We start from the raw sequence: 20,515 nt of genomic DNA, 5'->3' as shown, positions 1-20,515 counted from the left end.
CCAATCAATTAACAGAAAACAAATCAAAGTGTTTTACTTTTCAAATCTCAGTATACAGTATAGAGTAATGCAGCATGTTTCCCTAGGCTCTGAGACCACTACCAACCTTGTTTGAAACTTGAACCACTGAAAGGTATTACTGATGAATATCTCTTGAGTGGCTCTGGGGGTTTTGTGAAAAATGCAGACAGAGTGATGTCACATGTTGCTGTCACATCTGGGGAGGGGGAGGAGGGGGACACGGATCAGTATCAACCCAAACAAACCCTTACTAACACTTTTTCCACTCCAGCAACAGACCATTTCAACCCTCATTAAAGAAAATGACCTCCTTCAGTTCACGTATGCTTAAGTTTTTATCACATGCCACTGAATTCCCCACACAGCTCTTGACAAAAAAGTTGATATTAGCTATTTTTATATCTTAATTTTAATGAAAAAAAATGAACATGTCATAACAGTTTGGTTTAGCCTAACAATCAAAACACAACTGCAGGAACTTTGTGGACATTCTGGTAATACTTTTGTCTTCCGTTGTTCTCTTTGTCCTGGTTTCCCAAAAAGAGTTATAGTTTTATTGTGCTCTTGGTACGTTACTCTCAACCACAAATTTTCCGATGTTAATTGGCATAGAGGAACTAAGTAAAGGCAGTTAATGGCAGTTACGGCCGCAAACCAACCTGACAAATACTGGTACATAAGCATCACACATGACCACAAATTTACTTAACATCTGCTTTGCTGGGTGTAAACCTCCACACAATAGTGTGCGTGTGCGTTTACAATTTCACACATAAAGCAATGGAATTTGAACTAAAGACATTCAGCAGACAACTTTCAGATTCTTAACATGAGACTGAAGCTTGTATGCAAGAAAGGAAAACAGAATGAGAGAGTGGGAAGAGACAGCAGAAGGGCTGTCCTAGTTATAATTCTTTTTCTATTTACACACGTCTAGGCCATTAGAACACTATATAAATTTTAAAAGTAACTGCTGTCAACCCATTTAAGGACAAACCACTGTTTAGTTTTGCTTCTCAGCTTTCTGAAGCCTGATAGTGAAAAGGAGAATGTTATTGATGCCTTTTGGTTGCTCTAGAAATTACCCCTGCAGTGAAAACTGGCACTGCAAGTAGGAGACTCTCTTTCCCAGCATATGGGCCATTTGACAACATCAAAGCTCTCTGTCCTTTTGTTCCTTTATCAGACATACAAATTGTGTAGTTAACACACACCTGATAACAATATTAGTCTAGCTGTGCCATGAGGAGGTTGTATCCCTGCTGCTGGGTCAGAAGACTAAGGAATGGGAATGTTTTTAGATAATGTATTGGTGCTAAATGTGCACTGAATATGAAATGGGATGTGTAGACGTGTTGATTTGTGTTTGGTTAATTATTTATTTTGAGCTATGAAGTATTTAAGAATGGATATGTTTGGAGTTCTTCGGTGGTTCATTATTGGGATAAATGATTTTTCTTCTATTTCTCTTTAGGTAACCGCTACAGGTCTACCCTTCTGGTCTGGATCCAAGAGATGTCCTCACCCACTGACCTTTGACCCCAATAATGTGAGTTCCCCAGTTCCCTGCCCTATAACAGTAGTTACTGAAAAAATGCAACAGTATTTGGTGATGACCATTGACATTCCTTCATTATCAGGTTTGATAGTGGCTCTTCCTTAGTCTGACCATATACGGGATTCTTATTTAAGCTGTGAATGCCACTGAAGAATGAAGAATAAAAGTCAGATAAATAAATCTGTTCTCTACACACATTCTTGACAGATAAGCTGTTTTCTACATATATGCATATGATTTTAAATGGCAGACTGCTGACCCCAAATAATGTACAGCATGCAGCTCAAATACGTACAGTATAATGGATGCTGTGGGGCAGATGCAGTGAAAAATATTTTCTGTAATTGTTAAATGGTGACTGTGCTTGTGTGTTGGGGGGTGAGTGGCTTTGTGGGTGGGTTTGTGTGTGTTCAAAGAGACAAAAAATGGTAATTTCTGAGAGAATTGTTGTCACTTCCCTGATCAATTGTGTCATAGAAGTAAGGTAGGCTTAATGCACTACTACTTTAAAATCTTACTGCCCCCACCACCTCTCAACCGACTCAATTTTTTTTCAATTTTTTTCACCTTTCTGGGTTTTACTGCAATCCATTTTTTTTTTTTATATTTAGTATTGGTTCTTTTCTATAGCTTTGATTACCCTATGCATGTAAAAGAAGTATCTTGGATTATATTTTATATTTTATATGTTTTTTCACTTTGGAAAATGCTTATTGGGCAGCATGAGCAATCTGATCAGTCTGCAACTATACACTCCCATACCTGTCAATCATGACCGCTATTAAATTTTACCCATGCTGACAATCCACCGGCTAGACTTAATATTCTGGCTGTGTATTTCAGAACACCCATCTGGAGTATGTGATTGCAGCAGCTAATCTCTACGGGCAAATCTACAGAATCAATGGGACAAGACAACCTGATTCTATCAGACAAATCTTAGAAAAGGTCCATGTGCCATCCTTCACTCCTAAGTCCACTGTGAAGATTCATCTCACTGAAAGTGAGATGCAAGAGGACAAAAAAAAGGAAAGTGATAATGCAGGTAATGTTTTTAATCATTTATGTTTTTTGTTGTGACCTCACTTCCTTCAACAATGACTTCAATTTATTCGCTCTGTATTTTGCAACAGAAAAATTTCGACTTGAGGAGTTGAAAGGAAAGTTGTCCTCACCCTCTCTGAAAAGCTCAGCCAGGGAGATGTACCCCATCGACTTTGAAAAAGTAAGGCCAGAGTGCAGCGCCACATCTGCTGCACACACTGCAGAGGCCGCAGACAGAGTGGCGGCTGAGCCTTAGCAGGGAGCTACTCTAAAATCCATAGGTTCTTTCACAATATTTCTTTTTTTCCCCATCTTTGGATCCTCCGTGACCCAACTCTGAGCTGGTCCTCAGCACATCCATAAAACAGAGCTTTCTTGTGGGCACTGTAATAATGGATTGGAGTTAAGACATGTTTATTTTAGAAGTGTACATCCTCTCTGCAATGAGAGAAACATGAACAGTTCAACCAGCCTACTCACATAAAAGTAATTTAACGGCCTATGTGACTGCTTTCTTAGCACACTTTTAGTCAAATGCAGCACTCAACTTGGGACAAAACATATGCCCCTCACTATCTGTGTCAAACTAAGACTTTGAAATGTTAAAGGTTCTCCCAGCTGCTAGACACATACACATATATCTTCAACAAATTCCACAAAATATCTCTAAACCAATAAGTGATCATTTAAACAAGTCTTTTTATTGACAAGAGAGTAATGTGACCCTTTAGAGAACATAAATGTCCACTGCTTCTGACCTGTACTGTTCACCTGTTGTCTGACTGTTCATCCAGTGTGTTCTGGGTTTTCTTAGAAATCAGTGAAATCTTTAATTTCTCAAACCTAATCAAGATTTTTCTAAAGAGCGCAAAGAAGCTTTTTCAAAACCTCTAAAACTGAGGTGGTTACCAGAACCAGTTATTTTGTAGGTGGCTGTATTGTGGCTGAGCTCTGGTTGTACTGGTGTGTGTGTGGGGTACTTCAGGCTCAACAAACACTTATAAGCAACACTAGAAGGGTGCACTTACTGTAGTTGCAGTGCAGTGCAAGTGTTTTGAACTTGAGGAAGTGTTGGAAAGTGATTTTCAGGCAACAATAAGGTCTGGATAAAAAATTCAGTGACTCATAAGAAGAAGTAATGAAACATTACGAGACACGTTTAGTGCGTATCGAATGCCATGTTTAATAAGAATAAGATCCCCAAACTACTGAAATCCCCCTTCCTTTTCATTTTTATCCCTACATGCCCAGGTCATGCTGTGGACAGATGGAATGTGTGTAGGAGGGATTCAGAGGCATCAAGTTGCCAGCTTGAAGCTTCCTCGCAGCCCCTAAACCTCTCCCTGAGTGACAGTCGCTTTCCTTGCCTTTGTAGTGCCACAGTAACAGAGGCATGACTTCACTGGTCATGTCGATCACAACAGAAATCTGATTTCCACTGCATTGTGATGGGGTGACCAAGTCATGCATCAGAGTGATTTAAGGGGCACAACAACAAAGCCTTCAAAGTTGATAGCGGACTTACTCAGAGTCACGTCATTGGAGATGTCACTTGGCCTTCTAGCACTTTGTTCTGAATGTGGAGTTTGAAATATTACATGAGACTGAAATCGTGGTTTTTCATTTGTAATTATGCATTTAACTTGTAATACCTGTACATTTATTTTGTTTGTGTTTTGGAAATTTTGGAGTGTTATTTATGCATAAAAGACACATATTTAACATTTTACCTGGTGCAGGATGATGACACTAACTTCCACATGGACTACATCGTGGCTGCTTCTAACCTAAGGGCAGAGAACTACGACATCCCTGCAGCTGATCGACACCAGGTCAGCCATTTTAGGATAAATGCATCAGTCAAAATGTAATTGTATTTCAAATTGTATTTGAAAAACATACAAGAAAATCAGAAAGATGAAAGTGAGGTGAGAGTCGATGTACAGTAGATTAGAGAAAAACAGGATAACCCCACAGACTGCTCCCCCCTCCCTAGGGGTGATGTTTTTAGTTGGTGCTGCGCACACCTGCCCTAAAGCCGCAGAAACAGCCTGCTCATCTATTGTTCCTGTAGCAGGACTAATCATAGCACTTTACCTGTCGCCTGGGAGGTGACACCTGAGCCAGGCCTTGTACCAGCCACTGCTGCAGACACTCACATTAGAGACAGATGAATGGTGGGGAGGAGGGTTAGTGTTGAGCGAGGGGAGACAAAAGAGGGTTACCCTTAAGTAATCATACAGAGAATTGCACATGTTGAATCTTGTTTGGAAAAAAATTATTACAAATTATTTAACAAACATAAGGAAGAAGATCTGCATTCATATTTTTGAAGCACAAGTACAAGTGTATTAATTGCAATCTGAAGTATAAAAATCAGCACTCATGACCCATGTCAGTTGACGTATTTATTGCTGAATGCATTGATTACTGATGTGCTACCTTACGTTTTATGTTGTGGCTGCTTGATATAAAAGTAATGTTTTCTACCCGATATATTAGGTATAATAGACATACTACAATAGTTTTATCTGTAAAAATGCATCAGCACTTATAAATTGGCCATATATTCTATTTACTTTAATTTGTTTGTGAATTCAAAGAAACTAGTAACTGTAAAATCTAAACTTCAAAGGGAAATGTAAAGTATTTGTCTCTGTAGATGAAACATTATGTAGCATGGAACTACTCAAGTATAGCACAAATACTGTACCTCAAAGTTACTTGAGTATTATATATATATATATATATATATATATATATATATATATAATTCTGTTCATGGTTCAAGTAACCTCATGTCTCTTTTACAGAGTAAACGCATAGCTGGAAGAATCATCCCTGCCATAGCTACCACCACAGCTGCAGTGGCAGGCCTGATGTGCCTGGAGCTGTACAAACTGGTGCAAGGCCACGAGAAGATCAGCTCTTACCGCACGGCTTACATCAACCTGGCTGTGCAGTACTTTGTTATGTCCCAGCCATGCCGGCCACAGCAATTCACAGTGAGTAATGGTTCTATAGTCCCACAGCCACTTTTAGTTACACTTAGTGATTATGGCGGGTTTTGGGTTGAGATCTATGAAGCGTTCAGTGATCTACAGGACCTGAGTGAGGCTCTTTATACAGCCTGACAGACGCTTACTGTATGGACATTTATCATTTAAGCCTGTCTACTTTGGGGATAAATGTGTTTTCCTCCCTGCAGATTTACATCCTTCCTCTGTGGTTGGAGAGCATTAAGTCATGAATGACTGCTCTCAAAGTAAGAGACCACTGCCAACTGTCAATCTCTTGCACATAAACCAAGTCTTTATCTACCTCCTAATAACCCTTAGGGCATTTTAGTGTGTGGCACAAGGCACAAGCAGACATATCTGCTTCTGTGTTTGCAAAATTTAGTGCTTTCAAGACAATTGTCATTCAAAGCAAAATGACAGTAGCCTATTATCCTAAGACAGAATTCCTTTAGCATAAAATCCACCTTTGGATTGAGTTTATACCAGGTCTGTGAGGTCAAACTAAGTTTGTTTTGCTATATAGCTTTAAAATACAAAGAAAGCGAGGACCATTTGGGTTTGAGAATTTCCTGGGGTCACAATTTACATCTGACAGGATATCTAGTCAAATAAATGTGCTGCAGTTTTACAGGTGTGTCTGTTTCCACCCTTGATATCTCACCCAAGAGGAAATCAGATACTGGAGCTGCACTTGCCATCTTCTCACTGAAGGCATTGAATCTCTGATACACAGAGGTCAGTGGGGGTCGGAGAGTGGGTTAACTTTGTCCCACAAGACGTGAGGGTGCATTGAGAATACGTGTGAGACAGTGTAGGTCTGGTTTCAGCTTTGGTTACAGGCAGAAATGCTGCAGCTGCGTAAAAGGCTGCAGTGATGACAGAAGCAGCTGTGCACTTCCAGACCCTCTCTCTTATGTAGAAAGACCCTAGTGTACCCACAGTTGTTGGCTCTGAGCATGGTCAGTAATCATGCATGCTTGTATCTTTTTTTTCCTTTCTTTTAAAATTTGCTGATATAATGTTGCACAAGCAGCGTTGAACATTGGATACACTCTGTGAACTGCAAACACTCACACAGACTAATATCACGCCAGCCAGAGGGTTTATATTCCAGTTCTGAATCGTTGAGCTGCAGGGATGGGCAGACCTCAGTTTTTCTAGTGCCAGACTTTTTCTTTGAGGCTTTGCAGCATCAGCTTTTAAGCTTTCCTCTATTAAGCCAGAGCAAGGAGCCAGAACAGTGACAGGACACGACTGGAGGCAAAAGGCTTGTCTAATGCTCTAGGTCAGGCTGGTGACAATCTTAGAGGATCTTAGAGAGCACAAGATTGAGAGGCAGTATGAAATAAGGAACACACATGCAGTGTCGCAAACAGCTATCTGAGTGGGAGGTACAAGTGTGACGTATTCACACGTGTTTATTGTAGGTGCTAGATTAATCAGTCCAGCTACAATCAATCAGTCCAGCTTTGTGATTAGTCAGCTTTTCTTTCTATCTTTTGTACTATATAATCCAGATTCATTCATCACATTTGTTGAATTCTGAAAAGACAAAAAGAATGTTAAGACAGATGTCAAGATCGAATGGCAGTTCTATATCAAATACCAATGAATGTTAATATCCACTTTACATTTGACCCCAAACTATTGCCCATCTCATAAACAAATAGGCCAACAATACTGGTCGATAACAGGAAGCTAAAAAGTACCAAAATATTTTCATGGTTATTTAGACAGTTTTTTTAAACTGTAAAATGTCACGCTCAGGGAGTATCTTGGCTACAATTCTTTTTAATCATATTTATGGAAGTCTTATGTGAAATGGTTGTTTGTGTTATGCCTTACATCATCTTTTTTTTTTCAAGTGTTCTTGATCTTTTTTCCCATGATGTGCAGTATGCAATCTTACCTCATTCAAGGGCCAAAGGTTTAGGTCCTCTGATGCTGTTTACTTGTATATATGATGATAATAATGATAATGATGATGATGACAAAGACGATGAAGGCATTTTCTTAGCAAAGAACGTGATTTAAAAAAGGCTTTACTGTACCCTACTAATATGTGCAAAGTAGAAAATTGTGCAAATTTGAAAAGGGTAGAAAAATAAATTACCTAAAATAACTGATCTGACCCCAGAGCAACAAAAGCAGTAACAAAACACTATTTAATATTCTCTTATCTCTCTAATCGCTATTTGAGAAGTTTTGATAGGCAGCTTTTGAGGCAACAGCAGACGTGCAGCTGTTAAATATCACTGATCTGACATGCAGTATAAAGAGTTCAGCTTACTTTTGGAATGACTTAGACTGCTCCCCTTGAGGGATCAATCTCAGTTCACCAATATCAAGTAACAACAGTCACATCTTACTGGTTGTGCTGGAGGCCCACCCAATGTTCCTCCAAAGTGGAGGTTACCACATCACAGCATTGCCAGATAAACCTGCACTGTGCCTTCTTTGGCACAGAAAATTGTGTTAGTAAGATGATTGTTGTAATTAAATCATCAGTGTGTTTCTTACATCTTCTATAACTATAATGAACCACTGCTCCTCTTGCTACTATACCAATCCATTTTCGGGAAATTGTTTCTTTCGAGCAGCGGTTTCCCAAAATAGGAAGTCGCCTTGACTTCTCCTAGTCACTGCTGTCCTCCATAATGAGGCAGAAATATGTAAACAAATGGGAGGCTGTCCTTGTCTGCTCAATGCTGTGGTTCTGTGTTTATGTTTTTCAGCTGGGAGGGCAAGGCACGGGCCATTAAAGAGGTAGCAAATGTGCAGGCTGCACAGATTTGTCATTAAATGCTTTTGGAAAGCTATGAAAAGCGTAAAAGGTTTTAATTGGCTCAGGTGTTATCACCACAGCTTTAGGACCGGAGTCTTTTCCTTCTAACTCTGCTGCTGCCAGTTTACATGCTATTGTTGTCATCTTAAAAAGAATAATTACTGAAGCTGTGAAATTAGACAGTGACACACTGTCTAGTGACATACACAGTGTACAATAGCAAGTAGTTGAAAAGAGTTGTACAGCAAGTTAGCTTAGGTTCACTGCAGATCATGTGCAGACAATGCATGCCTGATGACTCTCAAGACATTAAAGGATATTTCAAGAGCAGCACAGGTTAATTAGTACTCTGCTCCTACAGCGGGAACTAAGCTGTACCCTTAGTGAAACATCACCCAAGGCAGAGGAAGACATGTTTCAGCTGGGTGTTAAATAGCTCTGTCCTCAGCCCCTCCAGCTCCAGCCTGCCCAACATCCTGTACCAAAGTACAGTATGTTGTCTTTTCTTTTCTGCTGGGGCTGCCTGCTGGTTGTGTGCCACACAAATACTTCCTTTTCCAAGGTCTGTGCACACATCCTCCACATGCAGGTCTTAACTTAATGCCCTTTCATGCTTCCTTAATGACCCTTTTCTCAACTTGCCCTTTCACTTTCTAATTGAATTAACAGTGTTGGAGGCAAGGCTCCTCATCCCAAGGAAGCCACTGAAAAGTGAAGGCACACACTGGTTCTTTGTTAAGTGCCTGCAAAAATTATGGTGATTTCCTGCCTTCACAGGAAGCAATGTTTTGAAACCAGATTTCCCAGAGAGCGATACAGTTTGTGTGATCTTGCTGGTTGACAGAGCACCAGAAGGAGGCAGGAATATTGTGTTGATCTGCTGCAGCTCTGCTTTTAATAACTTCATTCACAAGTTGCTCAGGAAAAAATATACTTGATGTATTTGTGTGCATTCATAAATCAGGAAGACGCAATGATGGTGGTGCTTTGGTTGAGTAGACATTCAATCCATGGTGGTTGTATGGTGGCTTAGATGTAGAAAGCAAAACCTGCAGCTTTGTGATTTGAGCACTTATATAATTGAAGGTCACACATCTGTCGCACAAATAACAGGGACTGGGTTTGAGAGAGAAACAGAACAACAAAGGGGGAGATTTGCCTCACATGTGGTTGAATCTGTGTTGGTCTTCTAAGACGGTGCCAGTAAAGAAACAGGGTGAACATGATCCACCAAGGCTCTCAGTGCTCCTCCGGGAACTCTAGCATGGAGCTGCATTGTGTTTGTAATTCAAGATGCTGGCACGAATAGTGCTCACGGGATAATGAGTAATCTGTGATCAACACTGATGGCTTGTGCCTTCTGTTCTTTTCCAAGGTTTCATTTTGTTGTTGGTAGTGGTATTTGTGTGTTCAGCCTTATGTTGTTTATTCGTTTATTGTTTTATACTATATTGTTCTGTTACTGGTGCTCTTTAGTTCCCCATTGATAATCACCTTCCCTTTTACAACATGAGCAAAATATTATTTCTGTACCTGTTTATTTGTATAAAACCAGATGTAGACCGATATCTGACAGGTTGAATCACATAAATGAGTAAACATCTCAAACATATTTAAGGGAGGCAAGTTTTAAAATTGAAGCAATATAAATTTCACTTTTGTGTTGGCACTAGATAGGATTAACAAGATTATATGTATCCACCTTGGTCTAGAATTTCTGTAGGATTGTGTTGTATTGCAGTGTTTAAAGTACTGATACTGGTGGTTAAAGTACTTGATTTACGTAAAACAAAATTTAAATTGTCAGGATTAACTTAGTGACACTTTTGGTATTTCTTTATACTTTCTTTTTCAACAGGTTTAAAAGTGCCCTTGATGTAAAACTGAGTAATGGAATATTTTCTCTGTTGGATTTGAGAAGTTGCAGCTTTAATTTAACTGATTAAGCGTTCATTATTGCAAGCTACTTTTTGTCTTGACAAACATATGATAAATTACCCGCTAAGAACTAAAGAAAATATTTACCTGCAAATATCAATATGTTGCTCCAGTGCATCCTTTTGCAAATAAGTGTAACCAGAGTGGGACCTTTGATTATTACATCATATGATCAGTACTACAGATTGGGATTTAGTAATACAGGGCACACTGGCCACATTGCCACATTGTGAAACTGATATCTGTCCACGGGACATTTGTTGATACACCAGTGAGGAACAACATTACTATCACCTATTGGTTTTAATGGTTTGGAGGACAGGGGTCAGCACGAGCACTCTGATCAGCCTGCGGGTCCGCAGCACCATGCACAACAACCACTGCAGATCATGGCCAGCATTACATTTTCCCATACTGACCTCTGTCCACAATAACATTAAAAGATGCCAGATGATGTTAATGTTGTGGCCTGTGTGTAATAGCTTTGTCCCAGTGACATTAAACACTATGTGCTAATTGTAGTAAGGTAGTATCCATGCATCATATATTTGAACAACTTCAAATCAAAGTGCATTTAAATTTCATTAATTATTTCTTTCAGGCTCCAAGAGAAGCCTTGAATCCAAACAATGCAAGCCAAGCTTCCATGTGTGTGATGAGTCAGTGCAGCACCTCTTTAGATGACGACACATGGTGTAAACCATTTAACCTTGTTTCCATATGTTATTCAGTGCAAATGCCAGTGTGAATCCAGCCTTACTGACTTGGGCTTGTGCCTCCGGGTACTTTCAGTCATGTGGAGAGCTGCTATCTTCTCATTTGAAAGACAACCACATTGCGATTCTGTTTGTTGTTTTACACGTCAATAGAAACCTTTCAAAAGCAAAGGGCTTTTTAGTCTGCATTAGTTGAGGAGGAGTGTTTCAGGAGTTTTTCCTTCCAGACAAGGTCCAGACATCCAAATTTCATGAATATTTAGGGTCTTTTAAGTATTGGTATTGCACACCTCTCATACTATAGTATTCAGTGGAGGTAAAAGTCTGTAGTACTGAATTTCTTCACCAGTGGGTTTACACAGCTATGTGAAGCCCTGAGGGGAAAACATGTCAGTAAGTCCATCTGGAAGCTATGTGTGTGACATACCACTCTGCAAAGTCGGTGAGAGAAGGGCTTTTGTTCTGAAGGACATTAGTGTAAGCATGTGAGAACTTTATGGTCATTCCCCGGAAGCTGTGTGTACCAGTGTAAACTTGATTTGTAATGAACCATCAGAAATGCAAGTAGAAAGCATTGTTATCTTATTGTTTGGCATCTATATTATCTGTAATAATATAATAATACTCTGTAATCTTCAGTAAAGTTAGTACTACTCCTGTTTCTCCACCCTGATCCATTCTATTAGTCAGCCTTTAAAACATGCAATTACATATTCAGTTCCAACAGTCTTTAAAGCAAACTCCCCTGGAGTATTTCTTATGTAGGCAGTGTGTAAGGCTTGTATTTTGTCTATTCTCTGGGGTGTTAGGCAAACAATTGCTGAGGGCTGGCATGAGCAGTTGGGGGTCCCAGCCATCTGTCTCTTCATCACAGCCCAAAGAGAGCAGTGATCAATAGTGATCAGGTAGCAGTCAACACTCCTGATCAGACAAATGTCACATTTGGCACGGAAGTGCTATTTCGCTTTATAAAAGAAAATAAATATATTCAAAAAAGACAATTTAAACTTTTTTTTTAAAAGGACAAACTTAACACGACTATGATTTTCAGTGGTGTAGTCAAGGTGAGATAAATCATGAAAATGGTTAAATCTGGAAGCCAGAAATACAAATATTTGTATAATATAATACAAAGGAATATTATATACAGAAAGAATGTAGCTTTGAAAAACAGTTACAGGACATGGGGACACCTCACGTTATTTTGCTATCTGACATACTAGCTCAAACACTACATATACAGTACAGCGTAACTGTCCAGGCTTTCTCTCTTTTAAAGTCTGACACAAACAGTATGTGCACACAGACACACACACACACACACACTGACATACATTTAGACAGACGTACTATAATTTCCATCAACATTCGGGTGACCTTGCAGACTGTTTACAGCTGTAAACTTCCATCCATTGGTGTAGTGACCTCACTGGCAGTATGTGCATCACCACTGGGTTTGTGCTGTGACGTAAAGGAAGGCCTTTTTATACTGGATGAGTAAAGTCAATACCAAAAAGAGGAAATTGATTATACATACAGTATGTTTTCTGTAAACTGAGTACTTGTAACATGAAAGAAATTTCATAGATGTACATTTAAAAATATTTTTTTTCCTTTTGTATGTTGTCAGTTTTCTTAAATTATTGTACATTTTAGCTCAGTTTTAGTGACATTAAAGAAATTTGATCTTTTACTACAAATTACTTTCAACCTACGAACAAAGGCACAAACTGATCTACTTCAAAAACCAGTGGACCCTAAATTACCTAAGTGTATACATGTGTAGCCAATGACATCACTACTGTATGTGCTGTGAAAAAATAAATTAGGAGGAGTTCTCAGTCAAAAGTTACTAGTTTTCTACAAAAGAATGGTAAAGTAAGTTAAAAGATGTTAGGATGAAAATATGACCTACAGGACCACACAGATCCTCCATCTGCCTCTTCTAAAGCTCACTTTGAAGGCCTCCAAAGGAAAGACTTGGCTTTGAAGAAACAGGCTTCTAGCCACAGCACATTGTAAAAATGTTTCTAATGTTGGGATTCTGTCCAGATAATGAAGCTGGGGCAGGAGCAAGCCTCTGCAGGACTGTTTTTTTTTTTTCCCAGCAAACTGCAGGCATGTCAACTTATCAAGGTTTCCATTCTGATCCCAGCTTCCTGGCTCCAAAAAAGCACCATTGTTTTAAAGGGCAAGATAGAAACATTATGGTTTTATTGCAAATGCAGTGACCTGTGCAAAATGGTCAGCATGACTGTGTGCCATTCAGACTGGGATTCATTCTTTTTCCTTATCAGGTTCACTTCCTGTGGCTGTACTACATTCTCATGTCCCCACATAAATTCAGTCTATTTTGGGACTACATCAATCTCTTTCCCTTGTTATCATAAGAGACTTATTTTATGTATCAGGTTTAAATGTGTTGTTTACTGCCCTAGTTGTGTTTCTGAATTTTCTGAGATCCAACCAAAATGAGATAATGCTAAATCTTATAAGCCTTAATATTGCAAACCTGTGACAGTAACTGTTATTAAAACCATAAAACTAAAGTCTATTAGAGTCATTTAATAGACATATTAACATACATGATTAGTTAAAAACGGAATTAATGGTAACGGTAACAATGGCATGTGGTGTGTTAGAGCAGACAAATGTTCTGTTTTTAAAGTCAATAATAAACAAATTTATTTAGTAACTTTAACAGGATGTTCGATCGTGGGCCCTGACGGTGATGGTGAGATTTGGTCACCTCTTGTTTCATGCATTCACAGTCTTTCAGACTTATTGGAAAGACTCACTGGAAAAATTACTTTGTGATGAGGTCTCTAAAGTCGGCTGTTGAAATTGGAGATGACATTTTACTGAACATTACTGTTTAAGGACAATTTTTGATTTATTGTTCTTTGGACTAGGTGTAATGAAATTAAGTAAATGTGGGTGAGGTCTCAGCTCTGCCTGGGCCACACTTTGTGTCTGTTCAATCTTTTGTGAATGGCTGACATACAAATAGAGGTCCTCTAACTCCAAAGAATCCTTCAAATCTTTACCTTTCACTGGTTCTTTTTTTTTTTACCTCAGTTTGTATCTCGTGATCTTGGCTGGGCCCCCACTTCTATAGACAGTAGTCACAGTATTAAACCATCTCCACTTACAGACAGTATGTGTAAATGTGGAAGGATGGATATGTTAAATTTTCTAGATTACTCTGTAACACATCTAAATGAAGACTGTTAAAGTTTAATTGTAGGACTTCTGAGATGTTTTTTTTCATGAGATGCGATTAACATCAGCTGATGCTGCTTGTAATTAGCAGACTGACACCGTTTGATTGTGCTTTTCTAAGTTGAGGAAGTTCTAAAACACACAACCAAATCTTGTTTTATTTATTTGACTGCAGGTTTGCTAACACCTAACTCCCAATGCCATTTAGTGACATTAGAAGCTTAGTGTAGTGTTGCCCTTACTTTTCCTACCATCACTTTGTATGTTAAATGGGTTTTTTCAATAAAGAAATGGAAGATTATGACTCTGTTTTATCATCTTAGAAATATTGTACTTTGTGAAAATCAGATCACATTTCATGAATAATTCACAAAGAAAACAGTGCTATTACCTTTTCTGTTATTTCCCATAGTGCTGATAAAAATATGACGCTTGTAGCATCATGTGCTTCTTCAGTGTTTTGGAAAGATTAGCTGTGTCATGTTTTGGGGAAGTTTAAAGTTCCATTTACAGTACAGAGTACAATAGAGTATGTGGAGCAGATGGGAGATTTGGCTGGCCTCCCACCGCGTCGCAGTCGGAGGACAGATATATAGGCCTAGTGCTATGGCTTCACTACACTCAGGCCCATGAAGTGGCCATTTGTCTTCTCCCGATCTTCTGAAGTACCACTCACTGCAGTTCAGCCACCCTGAATCTTGAGGACTTGAGGCTGTTTGTCACTGTGTTTACGTTTAAACTTGTTCTCCCAAGAAACATATTTGAAAGCATTTAGCCTCAAACAATTGAAATTTGCAAAAATAATTTTCAAATCAGGTGACCAGCAAGGAATTGTCACCAATTAGCACTTGACACAGTGTTGTCAGCCTGTGTTCATTTCTACAGATGACCACTCAGATAGTAATTCTACACTACAATTTCCCTATAATGAACTTATACTGTATGTGATGTTAAATAAATAGCTTTTCCTTTTGACTTGTCTTTTATGACTGCAGCTGGCTAAATAACTAATAAACTATAATAAATACAAAAACAATAAATAAATGTCCTGTGACAGACTGGTGACTTATCTTGGATGTACCTCGCCTCTTGCCCATTGCAGCTTGGATACCCCACAACCCCACAACAGAAGATTGGGTGGATGGATTATATTAAAGTGTCTGTATGTATATACAGAAAACAGTAACTCTCTGTTTCGTGTTTCGACTCTTTCCCCAGAGATAAATAGGGATTGGTCATTGGGGATTTTTGTTTATGTCTAAGTTCCATGGTAAAAAGAGACTGTAGTTGTGCATGTTGGTAACAATTTATCATTGTTTCACGCAGCCACTTTGGTTCCAGCATTTAAAAAAAAAAATTCCATTCTATATATTTGCTGAATAGTTGACGTCACACCACAAATGGACTGATGGAATTCATTTACTTCAGGTCCCTGCCCAAGTTGTGGAGAGGAAGGGAGGAGAGCAGTAAAAATAGCCTGTGTGTTTGCATTGTGTAAAAGCTGCATCTACACACTAAAATACTAATGAAAATCTGTCATGTGACTAGTAAAAAACAATGTCCATTTTTTAGACCCACAGTAACTTTGCCTTTGCAAGATCATTTTTACATTGTGTGCATTTCAGACTTGTGTTCTTCTTGTGGAAAATGTGGGTCCTTCTGATAATTTACTTTGAATAAACATTAAAGAAGCCAACACGACCAGGGGTAAGGTGTGCATCTTGCAAGCAAAATGTTCTGAAAACAGGGACAAAGGATCTAGACACCCAGTCAGCCTTTAGAAGAAGTATGCCCTGAGTGTGTCTCCATAGCCCCAAAACCCATAAGTGGGGGGTGTTGTGAAGGGCAGCCGAAAGTTCCCCTTGGCTGCTGGAGCAGAGATAATTGGACCCAGGTTTAGCTGGAGTTTTGGTATTCACATCTCAAGCCAAGTTTTGATCTTCACTATTTCTCTTTCCAGCTACTGTGAAAGCGGGGTCGCCTGCCTAACTGACATATTTTGACATTTTTTCTGCATGTGAGGAATTCTGCCTCATTTTAGGTCAGGTGATATTTTCCTTAGGTCTTACACGTGTGGATTATAATGTTAAGGTTGTCGTGATGAATACTATCTGTTCAGTGGCAGCAGAAACAATTGTCTTTATGTTTGCAAAGGTTAAATTGATCTGTATGGGTGTCAGGACTGTGTATTCTGTGTTTGTTTGAGGGTCAAAGGTTGGTTCTATTGCAATACTGACTTGAAGTAGTTGACACTATCAGGCCATCCATCCTAAAATCTGACCTCATGGGGTGTGAGGTGATGGCAGTGCTTTAGAGTAGCGCCTGAGGCAGAGGAAAGAGCTATTTTATATGAAGTTATGACTATGTCTGTTAACATTTATTTTCACTACAGATTCATTATATTTGTCTTGTATCTAATACTTTCCAGCTAACAACTGAAAAAAACATCACCCTCTTGGTATGATTTGTATTACGCCTAAATATAAATGGACACTATCACAGGTCATTTAATTTTAGCCAAGTAAGTGTAATTTTAGCTGTAACACTTTTCAATCTAAAGGATTTACAATAACTACAGAGCCACATTTCAAGTATTTCTTTAACACAGATTGCACAGATTGCACAAAGAACTTTATTAGGTTCAGAAAAAAGCTCAAACTTCAGTTACCTGTGCAGTTTTCCAAGGTGTTTGATGTCTGCTAGAATTTATGTGTTGTTATTTCACTGCCTAGAGCAACAGATTCACAAAGATGCAGGTTTTAAAAGCAACATTCTGACAACTTTGCTCACCCACCCCAAAATACACTTGACACTACACTGGCATGGCTGCATGATGTATTTTAGTTTAGCACAGGATCACTGTAAAACTGCAGAAGTAAATAGATGAAAACATGAAAAAACCATTGGGGTCACTCCTTCATATATGGGGAAGCACCTTCTTGACCTCATTGTAGCTTGTTAAGGTCCATGCGGTGGCATTCTAAAATGCAGTCTGTCTCTCTGCAAGAGTCCTGGACTTTTGTGTGCATCCCTTGCAGCACATAGTACTTCATCTGTCATCTTTTTGTGTGTGTGTGTGTGTGTGTGTGTGTGTGTGTGTGTGTGTGTGTGTGTGTGTGTGTGTGTGTGTGTGTGTGTGTGTGTGTGTGTGTGTGGGCGTATGTAACATATCTATCGGCAGGTCGCAGGAGAGAAATACACCATGTGGGATGACTTCCTTGTTGAGGGCAGACGTGGCGGTCAGCAGGAAATGACCTTGGGGGAGCTACTTCAGTATATCAAGGTGCACCCTCCTTATCCCTCTCAGCAAGGAAACACACACTTTCTTCACACCCATAGTTACTTACTGCAACTTTTATGCATGTTTACCTTCCTTCACTGTATATGATGTCAATTCTTATATGACAGTGTATATGACGGGCCACTTTACACCTAAACTCTAAACTTTGGGACTTTTTTTGCCATCATGAAGAACTATTTCCCCAATTTGTATGTGATTCATTATGTGAATAAGAGCTGAGATAAAGGTGTGCTCCTGTTCCATTTACAAAGTCGCTGCTTTGGCATGGTAATCCAGAATAAAATGTAAAATCACACATAAAAGATAAACCATAACCCAGAAACCTGCCCTGTGGTTTAGTATAAACTTGTTTTTGCACATGACTTCCACTCTGTATTTTTTGCAGACACTTGCCTGAACAAAAATTTGGTTTATGAAATTCGTTGGAATTTCTTCTGAAGAGGCAAAGGGAAAATAAATTGGCACGTGTGCTTATTTTACTCTAGCTTTCATTTAACCTTTGACTGTCTGAGCTTCCTGAACTGCTGGAGTTGTTTAAGGCCACAGTTCATCAACAGACCTTTAGCTCTATAGATTTTCTTTGTAGATGCATGCAGGGAACATTACATTCTGGTCTCTTTTTATGCCTTTTGTATTTGTCATATTATGCTGCATGTTTATTTAAATGATTATTCTTTCTGCAGGAAAGATATAATTTGAATGTCTGCAGTCTCTTCTATGGAACAGCTATCATTTACAATGGTCAAAAAGAGAGGCACAAGCAGAGGTATGTCCACACATGACATGCAACTCTGCACACGTAAACAATCACAATACGCAGTCTAACTTTGTTTGTTTAGAGGTTAATGGCAGGATGAGGTGTTCCCTTTGAGTCTGTGCGGAGAGAGCCTGTTGACACACTCACATGCATCACCAAACACTGACGATTGAGGCTGGTCCTCCTTAGGTTTCCTTCTGTTTGTGGAGGACATGAGTTAAATTAGTCTGAACTGAAGGTTTTTTCTGGATCTGAGAAGCCAAGCTGTCTGTTTGGACCTGTTGAGGTCTGCAGTGCATTCAAGGCGTGTTTCATAAGCCCCAGGACATTTTGAACGAATCAGATATCTTGTGCTGTGAACTCTACTTACCAGTTTATAAAGTCAGCATAGAATACTGTATACATGTTTTGATTCTAGGAAAAGAGGAAACACTTAGCAATCTCACTGTGAGGTCTTTGTGTTCATTTCGAAACATATTGTGCATGTTCTTCTCTGTTTTTGACAGTTAGGTCCCTGGGGAGCAGGTGTTGATGTTGTGGTTAGATTAAGCTAGAGGGGAAGAAGAGCTGTGGACAGCGGGCCGTACATGACAAATGTCCTCTCCAGTACTCACTTCCTTCTCCAGGCTTCCTATATTGGGCTGTTGCAGGGGGGTTATGTGGGGTTCATTCAAAATGCACGTTCAATATATAAAAGTATATATTTAAGACTTATGAAGTTCACTAGTATAGGCTAAACTGTCTAAGATTGCATGTACTATATCTATTTTTGCAGTGTTTCTGACGTGGTGAGGATGGTAACCAGAGCAGACATCCCTCCACACAAGAAGATGCTGGATTTGATTCCCTCATTTATTGAAGATGAGGATTCAGATTTAGCCCCAACTATCAGGTACCTGCTGCAGTGAAGAGGACAGGAAGTTTCCACTAAGGCTGAAGTCAGAAGACCTTACATGGGACTGCTTTAGTGTGACAGATCAAATCTAATACTACTGGAACATCATATAATTTAAACAAAACAGTGGGATTTTAATGTATTAGCTCTTCTTTACAAAGATTAATATTTTTAATATATTATATTTTCTATACACTTAGTATGCGTACATGATTTTGTCTTTAAAGGGTTGCAAGGGGGTGTGGAACCTACTTCGCACAAAAAGCACCCTGCAGCTTGTGTGTGCCAACTAACAACTGCATTTTGAAACCCTGTTTTCCAGCATCAGTTTCTTTCGTTTTTTTTCACAAATGCTTTTGAGAGATTTTTCCAACATACTTTGATAATTACTTTTTTGTTCCGTTGTACCACATGTAAAGGGTAAAGTAAGTGATACCACAGCCAGACGCTTATGTCGCTCAGTCATGTGCCAAAAACTCCTGCTAAAATGGATTATTAGAATATGGAAAAACAATAACCTTTGGAAATTGGTGTTTCCCTGCTATTATTGCCAAAACTCTTATCAGAAAGTTCTGGTTGAAAAACGTTTGGGGCTGATTTACATGTAAAATGAGCCTTATGAAAATTCAGTGGCAGCCCTGGCCGTGGCATATGGATTAGACAATCTGGCACTGCAGGGCCAGTGTTGGACTGGTTTCAAAGTCTAATTCAGGTCAAGCTTATGAAGTTGAAGGGGTGCATCCACAGCAAGCAGTGGACACTGTAGGTGCTTTAGCGATTCAGAGTAATTTTGCCATCTGGACACAGCTGCCTTGTGCAAATCCTAACACACGTGTATACCCCTCCCTCACTGACGAATCCCCGAGCTACTCAGGGCCAAGAAGCTGGTCTGGTCTTCGAGGTCTTCATCTGTCCTCAAATTGCTTCAGTGCGCTGTCGACCATTTCTCACAACCTTTCATTTCACACCCTTACATTATTTTTACATGCTGTCATTGTTAACTTGCTCTGCTCTCTTTGTTGGCTATAAATAAATCATATCATGAGGAATCTTGTCTGTTATTCTTTGTTCAACTACTTACTTACTTACTTGTTATTTTAGTGTGGTAATGTGATTGAATAAGGCTCCTTGTGATTAAATACTGCTCGAACAATAATTTAATAATACAGTTTGTCCACAAGGAACTCTGTTCTTGTGTGTGCTTCACTGATACACTTCTGTTCCCTTAAATCTTTTAAATACTTCTGTTCACAAAAAC

General features: G+C 39.2%; 1 protein-coding gene across 1 annotated transcript in view; it reads left to right on the top strand.

Moving 5' to 3' along the window:
* uba7 (ubiquitin-like modifier activating enzyme 7) overlaps nucleotides 1-20,306 on the top strand; it is a 28,500-nt gene extending 8,194 nt beyond the window's left edge. The window contains exons 17-24 of the mRNA XM_067503529.1: nucleotides 1,496-1,570; nucleotides 2,423-2,624; nucleotides 2,713-2,804; nucleotides 4,363-4,455; nucleotides 5,437-5,628; nucleotides 17,486-17,587; nucleotides 18,289-18,371; nucleotides 19,138-20,306. Of these exons, the coding sequence (XP_067359630.1) occupies nucleotides 1,496-1,570; nucleotides 2,423-2,624; nucleotides 2,713-2,804; nucleotides 4,363-4,455; nucleotides 5,437-5,628; nucleotides 17,486-17,587; nucleotides 18,289-18,371; nucleotides 19,138-19,270 (972 nt within the window). The 3' untranslated portion in view covers nucleotides 19,271-20,306. The remainder of the gene's footprint in view (nucleotides 1-1,495; nucleotides 1,571-2,422; nucleotides 2,625-2,712; nucleotides 2,805-4,362; nucleotides 4,456-5,436; nucleotides 5,629-17,485; nucleotides 17,588-18,288; nucleotides 18,372-19,137) is intronic.
* Nucleotides 20,307-20,515: the final 209 nt, after the last annotated feature.

The sequence above is a fragment of the Channa argus genome, chromosome 5, assembly GCF_033026475.1.
Source record: "Channa argus isolate prfri chromosome 5, Channa argus male v1.0, whole genome shotgun sequence".
Lineage (NCBI taxonomy): Eukaryota > Metazoa > Chordata > Actinopteri > Anabantiformes > Channidae > Channa > Channa argus.
Note: the sequence above shows the minus strand (reverse complement) of the source record. Positions and strands in the feature narration are given on the sequence as shown.